The following is an 11000-nucleotide window of genomic DNA, read 5'->3' as shown; positions in this document are numbered from 1 at the left end:
TAGCAAGCTGTTATGGAGAATAATGCGCAAAGTAAAATGAAAACCAAATGATCAAGGAGGTAAGTCATGCATTCATCAATGTCTTGGCTTCTTTTAAGTACCATGAATCCCATTTGTCAACTTCTCGAATAGATCTGAGAAATTTGTGAGAATTCTAATTCAGGTGAAGATAAATATTAAGGAAAAAATCTTCCTTCATTTTCTGAAAATCTGAAACTCCTTTAGCTTTCTGTTCACTGGTAATGGGGATCAAGTTGATGTCTATCCTAATGCTGCAAGTCACTTTGGTAGCAATAAGCAGAGGGGTCCCAAGGAATGGTTCCAGCTCGAAACAGAATTTTGGTCCCAAGTTTGCAGTAAAAAGCATTCAGGTAAAGCTTCATATAGTCTTCTCTTTTTCTTCTTTACTAAAAAATTTTTAATTAACGAAGAGAAGCGATTTCTTGCAAATGTTTCACAAGAGTTCTACGTGATAAAGAATACAGAATTGCTGAATTCAGTACCCTTCATTCATTATTTTCCAGAGCGAAGATGGGGATGTAATTGATTGCATTGGCATTCACAACCAACCTGCTTTTAATCATCCTGCGTTGAGAAATCACAAAATCCAGGTCTGTTTTCCCATGTCAAATTAATTAGTCTCGACATTGTGATTCATGAGTCTTATGAAACTCCTTTTTACACATTACTTCTGATCAAATTAGAGCAATTTCCACTTCCAGATGAGACCAACCTATGATCCAATAATGGTGACAAAAAATGAAAAAGAAACCCGGGAAGCATCTGATCATAAAGGAAACAGAGACTTGTATATTACCACTACAGCACAGATATGGCATAAAAGTGGAAGCTGCCACGAAGTGACAATTCCCATCAGGAGGGTGCCAAGGAAAAACAAAAACAAAGTAACTACAGTTGATGGTCATGCAAGAAAAAAACCGACTATCTCCCCTTACCGGTGTAAGGACAACAAAAGTATGAACCTTCTACGAGCGAACCACTCGGTATGCAGGCTATTTATCTGATGACAAGGGCATAATGCATACTTATGTGAACTAAATTTGCTGCATGTTGATTAAAATTTAAATGTAAATGGCTTCAGTACTGAATCAAATAACCATCATGCATGAATGACAATCTGATTTTTTGACATCAAAATAGTTGGCAATACTTCACACTGACGGGTATGCATATTTTGGAGCCAAAGGAGATATTAAGGTCTGTTATCCTTCTGTGGAACTGGATGACGAGTACACTACTTCTCAGGTTGCTCTCAAAAGCGGCCCTTACAACCAGTATGAAGCCATAGAATCAGGACGGGCGGTCAGTATCAGCAAACAAAATGTCTCGTCTCCATGCAGCTTTTATCCTTTCAATATTTTGTCAAATTCCTGTCTTAATTCCATTTCTCTAGTCTGAGACGATTACGGAAATTTGATAAGTTAAAATCTACAATATTGCAGGTGAATCCAAGTGTTTATGGGGACAGACAAACAAGATTTTTCACATATTGGACGGTGGGCTTTCCTAATTTTGTTATCAAAACCTACAAAAAAAAAAAAAAAAAAAAAAAAAGAACCTTGGAGTTCCAAAAGTTTAATGGAGAAAGAAAGCAATCGGTTTATTTTTGTAAATTTTTTTTTGTTGATATCTATACTTGATGTGTAACAAGAAAGCTTTCTGCTTTTTGTCATCACTGTGTTAGATTGATGCTTCAGTAGAAACTGGTTGCTTTGATGCTACTTGATAAGTTAAAATCTACAATATTGCAGGTGAATCCAAGTGTTTATGGGGACAGACAAACAAGATTTTTCACATATTGGACGGTGGGCTTTCCTAATTTTGTTATCAAAACCTACAAAAAAAAAAAAAAAAAAAGAACCTTGGAGTTCCAAAAGTTTAATGGAGAAAGAAAGCAATCGGTTTTTTTTTTGTAAAATTTTTTTTGTTGATATCTATACTTGATGTGTAACAAGAAAGCTTTCTGCTTTTTGTCATCACTGTGTTAGATTGATGCTTCAGTAGAAACTGGTTGCTTTGATGCTACTTGCCCTGGTTTTGTACAAATTGGCAAGGATATAGCACTTGGTGCTGCAATATATCCCATATCAAAGCCTAATGAACTTCCATATCAAATCACTATCTTCATCTTTAAGGTAAATGTGATACAAATATTGAGGCAAATAATAAGAGAAGCAAAGGACAAATGTTTATTTCTTTGTAAAACTCACACAACTTATAACATGAAATTACTCTATTTATAGAGTTTAAACCAACTCCACTAACTATCCCACTAACTCCACTAACTATCCCAATAACTCCACTCACTCCACTACTAACTCCACTAACTCCACTAGGTACTCCACTAATCCCACTAGTTATTCCACTAACTCCACTAATTAGGTAGCATAAACAAATATGATTAATTAACAACGGTAAATACTTCTAACAATTCCTCCCTTAAACTGAAAGTTTATCAAACATTCAGTTTAATATGATTTATTAACTGCACAGACTCCAAGCAGCTTCCTTAATTTCTGAAACGTGGATAACTTCAATGGCTTGGTCATTATATCAGCAATCTGATCTTCACTTTTGCAGTAGAAAAAATCAATTATTTCATCCCTTGTGAGCTCCCTTAGAAAATGAAACCTCACATCTATGTGTTTGGTTCTTCCATGTAGAACTGGATTTTTAGAGAGCTTGATGGCAGAACTGTTGTCACAATAAATTGTAGTAGCTCCTTCTTGCTGGAAATGCAACTCTTCAAGAATATTCCTTAACCAAATTGCTTGACAGGCACAGGCGGTTGCAGCTACATACTCTGCTTCAGTTGTTGATAACGTAACAATTGGTTGCTTTTTTGAACACCATGAAATAGCTGCTGAACCCATCATGAACACATACCCAGACGTACTCTTTCTATCATCAGAATCGCCTGCATAGTCACTGTCAGTAAAACCAAACAAATCTGATTTTTCACCATTCTTGTAAAATAATCCATACTCAATGGTTCCCTGCAAGTATCGAAGAATCCTCTTGGCAGCTAGAAGATGTGTCTCCCTTGGACTTTCCATGTATCTACTAATAAGACTTACAGCATGCATAATATCAGGCCTAGTTGCTGTCAAATACATCAAACTTCCCACAATTTGCTTGTAAAGGGTGCTATCAACCCTCTTTCCTCCTGGTTCTTTGATGAGTTTTAAACCCACTTCAACTGGCGTACTAACAGAATTACAATTCGACATTTGAAATCTGTTCAGAATTTCTTGCACATATTTTCTTTGAAAGACAAAAATTCCATCAGCAGATTGCACCACTTCAATACCCAAAAAATAATGCATCTTTCCAAGATCAGACATATCAAATTCAGCCATCATAGATTTCTTGAATTTCTCAAACATGGCACTATCATTCCCAGTAAAAATAAGATCATCAACATATAAGCAAACAATCAGCAATTTACCTCCATCTCCAATCTTTATGAAAAGTGTATGCTCATATGGACATTTCTTAAATCCCTCAGAAAAATAAGCATCTATACGACTATACCAAGCACGCGGGGCTTGTTTTAATCCGTATAATGCTTTCTTGAGTTTGTATACCTTATGTTCACTTCCAACCTTCACATAACCAGGGGGTTGATCAATAAATACATGTTCCTGTAAATCACCATGTAAAAATGCTGATTTCACATCCAATTGGAAGATAGGCCATGAATTTTGAGCTGCCAATGCTATCACCATCCTAATCGTGTCATGCCTTGCGACTGGAGCAAAGACTTCTCCATAATCCACCCCAAACTCTTGCTTATAGCCTTTAGCTACCAGACGTGCCTTGTACTTGTCAACTTCTCCATTCTCCTTTAATTTCGTCTTGTACACCCACTTGACACCTATAGATTTTTGTCCTTCTGGAAGATTGGTTAACTCCCAAGTGTTATTTCGTTCAATAGCTGCAATTTCTTCATCCATTGCCTTCTGCCACTTCAAATCTTTGACAGCTTCTTCAAAAACTGTAGGATCACAATCGGAAAATAGTGCAAAATATGTAAGTGGGTCTTCAGATTGATCAATTCCAGTTACCTCATAATCAATCATCCATGCAGGTCTTTTTCTAATACGTTGAGGCCGTCCTTCATCTTCTGCTACTGTTTGGGAATTTGATACATTATCTGGACCATTTGATGGAATTTGTTCTGTCAACTGCTGCCTTTTTCCTTCATCAACTCCTGTGAAATCAGCGGGTATTTGTTGTTTAATAATATTGTTGCTCCATGGCCAAAAATTTTCCTCATCAAAAATTACATCCCGACTGATGACAATTTTCTTGGTGATAGGATTATAAAGCTTATAAGCTTTTGACTGATCACTAACACCAAGAAAAATGCATTTCTCCCCTTTGTTGTCTAGTTTTGTCCTCTTTTGCTCTGGAACATGAGCATAGGCAATGCATCCAAAAATTTTGAAGTGATCCACTGTTGGTTTCCGTCCGCTCCATGCTTCCTCAGGCGTCATATTTTTAACAGCAAGTGTGAGACTTCTGTTCAATATATGAATGCTCCAGTTGACAGTTTCGGGCCAAAAATTTTTTGGAACACCACTTTTTGTCAAAATGCTCCTCACCATGTTCAATATTGTACGATTCTTCCTCTCTGAAACACCATTCTGCTGCGGTGTATAAGCGGTTGTAAGCTGCTTCTGAATTCCATGCTCCTCACAAAAATTTATAAATTCTTGTGAATTATACTCTCCACCACGATCACTGCGAAAATTTTTTATGAATTTATCTGCTTCCTTTTCGACAAGAGTCATGAAATTTTTGAACGTTGAAAATGCTTCAGATTTTTCCTGCAAAAAATAGACCCAAGTTTTTCGACTATAATCATCAGTAAACGTCATAAAATAACGTTTTCCACCATTAGATAACGGATTTATGGGTCCGCATAGATCAGAGTGAACCAGCTCCAAGACATTTTTTGCTCTCCACGATTTTCCTTTTGGAAAGCTATCTCGATGTTGTTTGGCAATAACACATTCTTCACAAACTTCTGAAGGAGTTGTGATTTGAGGTAAACCAGCTACCATATTTTTCTGTTGCAAAGTTTTCAGTCCACCAAAATTCAAATGTCCATAACGAAAATGCCATAACCATCCCACATCTTTCGATTTTGTCGAGAAACATGAATGAGTCAAATTCTGCAAATCGAGTGGGAACATACGATTTGCCGTCATCTTAACTTGAGCAATTAAGCCCAACTTTGCATCTCGAATCTGACATACACCACCCTTGATTGAAATCTCGTACCCTTTTTCGAGCAACTGACCCACGCTAAGCAAATTTGTCTTTAAGTCTGGAGCAAAAAGAACATCAGTAATAGTGTGGGTAGAAGAATTTTCTTTAGCTTGGATAATTACCCTTCCTTTTCCCATAACAGAAATTGTAGAGTTATCACCAAACTTGACAGTGCTACGGAATGACTCGTCCAATTCAGAGAATGCCTTCTTATCTCCACACATGTGATTGCTGCAACCGGTGTCTAAATACCATGTGTTTTGTTGAGTTTCTTCACTCATGTGGCACACCATCAAACGAGACACTTCTTCTTCTTTTTCTGCAAAATTAGTCCTTTCTCCATTTTGTCTATTCAAATTAGTTCGACATTCGGACTGATAATGACCATACCTATGACATTTGTAGCATTCAACATTGGACTTGTCTGCTGACTTTGGCCTTTGATTTGTTAATGAATAGCCTCCTCGTCCTCTTCTTCTTCCTTGAAATTGATTTTCTTGGTGCTGGTATTGTTGTTGTTGGTTGCCACGATCATTATTTCCTCTACCTCTGCCTCTGCCTCTGCCTCTGCCTCCTCTCCATGTTGAGTGAATTTCTGCTGAAGCCACTAGTGCTTGCTCCTCTTTCTCTTGCTGGTTAATTTTTTGCTCATGAACCAACAAAGAACTCTGCAACTCATCAATTGAAATTGCATCAATATCTTTCGATTCCTCTATACAGCATACAACAAAATTAAATTTTGTTGTCATTGATCGAAGAATCTTCTCGACAATGGTGACGTCCTTCAAGTTTTCTCCATGGATCCTCATCTTGTTAGCGATTGCCATCGTTCTTGCGAAATAATCAGTGACTGATTCACTTGACTTCATGCGTAAAGTCTCAAATTCGGTCCGAAGAGCTTGAAGCTGCACCCGCTTCGCCTTTGCATTTCCTTGATACTTTTTCTTCATGGAGTCCCAAATTTGTTTGGAGGTATCTTTGCTAAGAATTGTCTCCAAAATGGCTCGATCAATAGCTTGAAAAAGATAATTTTTGGCTTTAAGATCTTTCAGTTTCAATGCTTCCAACTCCATTTTCTGCACCTCTGACAATATTTCTCCGGCTGTTGGCTCTGCTACTCCAGATTCGACAACCTGCCAATACTCCTTGGATCTCAAGAAGTTCTCCATTAGCATACTCCAATGATCATAGTGACCATCAAAGCGAGGAATTGCTGGCTGCACAAAATTGTCAGTGGCCATCGTAATTTACAATTCTCACAACTCGCTTTTGTTTTCACTCACTAGCCTAGCTCTGGTACCACTGATACAAATATTGAGGCAAATAATAAGAGAAGCAAAGGACAAATGTTTATTTCTTTGTAAAACTCACACAACTTATAACATGAAATTACTCTATTTATAGAGTTTAAACCAACTCCACTAACTATCCCACTAACTCCACTAACTATCCCAATAACTCCACTCACTCCACTACTAACTCCACTAACTCCACTAGGTACTCCACTAATCCCACTAGTTATTCCACTAACTCCACTAATTAGGTAGCATAAACAAATATGATTAATTAACAACGGTAAATACTTCTAACAAAATGTTGGCCCCTTTTTCGTTCTAATACTACCTTAATTTCCATATTGCTCAGCTTTTAGAATCTTCCAATCACTTCTTTCCTATTTTCTTTTTTTTTCCCCTTTTCGAGGACCCATTTACTGGAAACTGGTGGGTTAATTATGGAGAGAAGGTTTACATAGGATATTGGCCTGGTGAACTCTTTGACAAGTTATCTTTCAGTGCTGAAATTGTTCAATGGGGCGGCGAAGTTTACAGTGCCAGAGTTGGAACTTCTCCTCACACTGCAACACAAATGGGCAACGGGCAATATGCTGACAGGCATGCAGGAACCATAAGAAGGATGCGCGTTGTTCAGAATTCTCTAGTTATAAAATTCCCAGACTGGCTTAATTCTTATACCGATGAGTACAATTGTTATGATGCACGCTATAGATGGACATTTTTGCCAGAACCTGAGTTTTATTATGGAGGGCCTGGTAGAAGTTACATGTGCCCTTAGACAGACTACAGCAAATTCACTGACAGGTTATAAGAATTATTGTTTTCTAGTGAGCAAATGTTGGCAATGAAGGCCTTCTGTTTATCAGTTCAGGCATTATCCTGATCCAGCATTACAAGTTAACATCATTTGAGGTGAAATAGATGGAATATTTTGTGACAGACATCGCAGGAAAAGACTGCATTGATAACTTTATTTTGATATGTACATATCTCTTTATTTTGATAGGTCAATATAAAAAAAAAATCTAGAAGAAAATTACAAATATATGAGGTCTTATAATTTCCTCTTTTGTTTTTTCCCCTTATTTGTATAGAGCATAAAATGCTGCTAGGAAAGCACTAATTCTTTTACATCCACCAGTATACATAACCAACCTGAAGTGTTGGAATTGGGACTTGGATTTATACAGCAACAGTTTTTTATTTCTCTGTCAAGTTAACATATTCAGCTGAGCATATGATTACTAATTCTCAAGAAAAATAGTCGTTTCCATATATATATATATATATAATCTTTACGTGTTTACACTAGATTGCGAAACAGTGTACTTTCAATTGTTGGTTTAACCAGTAATAAATTCCTATATATGCCAGTAAACTATCTACATTTAACAACAATCTAGCAACAGAATTGAAAGTACATTTCTTACATTGAGACTGAATATTAAAACTTAATATTGAGTGAATGAAAAGTTATAGCACTTCAATATAATCTCAAAGTCTGATAAAGCAGACAACGGTTAATGATAGTAATTGAGATGCAGACAACTAAAACAACAATCCTACCCGTAAATAATCAGTGTGGCCCCATATCTGAAATAATAGCAAAATCTGTTCTTTCTTTGTTTAATGTTGTCTTATCTCTTCCTGACTGTTTTTTCCGAGGGCGATATCAACGATAAATCTCAGTCTTGATTTTGTAGTCTAGAATTTTAGACAAAGGAAAGTAAATGCCAAAGTTTCATCAGACAGCCTTCAAGAACCTGATTTCAGCAGCCAAGGTTTTCAGTAGTCCTATAATTTAACAGTACCAAGAATTAAACTAGACATCTTAATTGCCAGTTGGCCTTTTTGCAAGCTATTATAGAGAACATGTGACAATGTAAATGAAATCCAAATGATCGAGAAGGTAAGTCAGGTATTCGTGAATGTAAAAGATCCTATTAAATGCCATGAACCACATTTGTCTGCTTCTCCAATAGATTTGATGAATTTCTTAATTAGAATTCTGATTCAGGTCAAGACAGAATCAAGGAGACAGTCTACCTTCAATTCCTGAAAATCCAAGATTCCTTTCTCTTTCAGTTCACAGTGGTAATGGGGATCAAATGGATGTTTGTTCTAATGCTGCAAATCACTTTGGCCGTAATAGGCAGGGGAGTTTTAGAGAAGGGCTCCGGCTCAATGCAGAAATTTGGTCCTAAGTTTGCAGTAAAAAGCATTCAGGCAAGGCTCCATATTCCACAGTCATTTTCATTCAAATTTTTTTCTTTTCCTAGTTAAGGCTTTAATTTCAGGACAGAAGCAATTCCTTGCAGCAGTTCCAGAAAATTCCTAATTGATAAAAATTGAAACTCAACCAAAATCAGTCTTTATTATTTTTCAGAGTGAAGATGGGGATGTAATCGACTGCATTGACATCTACAAGCAACCTGCTTTCAAGCATCCAGCCCTGAGAAATCACAAAATCCAGGTCTCTTTTTCTTGTGTGAGATAACTCGACAATGAGATTTTCTTATAAACCTATTTACACATAACATTGATTAATCCAGTGCATTTTCCACTTCCAGATGACACCAGCTTATGATCCAACAATGGTGACAAAAAATAAAAATGAAATTTTGGAACCATTTAGAAATGGAAGAGAAAAAGACTTACACGTGGATGCCACACCACAGCTATGGCAGAGAAGTGGAAGCTGTCCTGAAGGGACTATTCCCATCAGGAGGATGCCAAATAATAGCAAAAGCAAAGAAACTCCAGTTGATGATCATCTAAGAAAGAAACCAAGTATCATCCCTGATCCCTTCATGGAGAGCAAGAATACATACATACCTTCTAGAAATAAATCGCTCAGTATGGACGCCATGAATCTGATAAATGTGTTAACAGTATCTATTTGTGTCTTCAATTTGTTGCCTAAGGCATAAATGACTTGCTAATTGACAGAACCATAAATGGCAAATCTAACTTTTTGACATCAATGTAGTTGGCAATATTGCACGCCGAGGGATTTGCATATTATGGACGCAAAGGAAATATTAAGGTCTGGAATCCTTCTGTTGAACTAGATGATGAGTACACTACTTCTCAGGTTGCCCTCAAAAGTGGTCCTCGAAAGCAGTATGAAGCCATTGAATCAGGGTGGGCGGTCAGTTTATGCTTCTATCATCTTTTCCAGATTTTGTGAAGTTCTTCTTTTGTGTATGGTTTAATTTGAGAATATAATGTGTCTCAATCAAGTAAACATAATGCTGCAGGTGAATCCAAGTGTCTATGGGGACAGACAAACTAGACTCTTTACATATTGGACGGCAAGTTATTGTACTTTTGATTCACTAACTATGGGATGAAAACTGTAGAGCATTAACTATATCCGCCCTGTTATGTCACGTTGCTAATCTGATCATAGTTGCCATACTACGAGCACTTTTAATCTAAGATGGGATAATTGGCTTAAGTTCTGTAAAACTTTTTCTCCATAGATCGGTGATGTGTATCAGCTGAAGTCTCTATTTCTAATCATCTGCTAGGTTGATGGTTCCGTCAAAACTGGTTGCTTTGATGCTACTTGGCCTGGTTTTGTACAAGTCAGCAAGGATATAGCACTTGGTGCCGCTATATATCCCATATCAAATCCTACCGGACTTCCATCTCAGATAACTATTTTTATCTTTAAGGTGAAAATCTGACCCTCTTTTCATCTGCTTTTATCTTAATTTTCACAAAGCTTAGTTTTCATGATCTTCTTATCTTTTCTTCTCTTAATTCAGGATCCAAATACCGGCAACTGGTGGGTAAATTATGGAGAGAGTCAATATAGGATATTGGCCTAAGGAACTCTTTAATTTGTTATCTTACCATGCTGTAACCGTTCAACGGGGCGGTGAAGTTTACAGCACCAGAGTTGGAACTCATCCTCATACTGCAACGCAAATGGGCAGCGGACAATACTCTGACTGGGTATCCGGCAACTCAAGCTACATAAAGAGGATGCGTGTTATTGAAAGTTTTGGAGCTCTAAGATTTCCTGATTGTTATGATACATCTTATGCTGATGAGTACGATTGTTATGATACATTTTATATCAGTGAATCTATAGCGGATCCTGAGTTTTATCATGGAGGGCCTGGTAGAAATTACCGGTGCCTCTAAACATTTTAGAAGTTTTCATTGAGGGTTTATAAAAAATGAACTTTGGTCCTAATTTTGCAATGAAAAGCATTCAGGCGAGGCTTCATATTCTACAGTCATTCTCATTCAATGTTTGGACATTTTCCTAGTTAAGGCTTTAGTTAGGACAGAAGCGAAATCAACATTTGGTTTAGGACGTCTGGAATTTAATAGCTCCATTCTGCTCTGAGTTTGGGATCTTTGCAACCTGTGTCGCATTGTAGTTTACTTGTT

General features: G+C 37.1%; 1 protein-coding gene and 1 pseudogene across 1 annotated transcript; both read left to right on the top strand.

Moving 5' to 3' along the window:
* Window positions 1–213: 213 nt before the first annotated feature.
* LOC113737598 (protein neprosin-like) lies at window positions 214–7371 on the top strand. The gene is made up of 7 exons (XM_072083862.1): window positions 214–371; window positions 525–611; window positions 723–1004; window positions 1162–1323; window positions 1464–1517; window positions 2010–2156; window positions 7000–7371. Exons 1-7 carry the CDS (start codon window positions 243–245, stop codon window positions 7369–7371), a joined length of 1233 nt encoding a protein of 410 aa, XP_071939963.1. The 5' UTR covers window positions 214–242.
* Window positions 7372–8690: 1319 nt separating this feature from the next.
* Window positions 8691–10766, top strand: LOC113737597 (protein neprosin-like; annotated as a pseudogene).
* Window positions 10767–11000: the final 234 nt, after the last annotated feature.

This window comes from Coffea arabica, chromosome 3e, assembly GCF_036785885.1.
Source record: "Coffea arabica cultivar ET-39 chromosome 3e, Coffea Arabica ET-39 HiFi, whole genome shotgun sequence".
Taxonomy (NCBI): Eukaryota; Viridiplantae; Streptophyta; class Magnoliopsida; order Gentianales; family Rubiaceae; genus Coffea; species Coffea arabica.
Note: the sequence above shows the minus strand (reverse complement) of the source record. Positions and strands in the feature narration are given on the sequence as shown.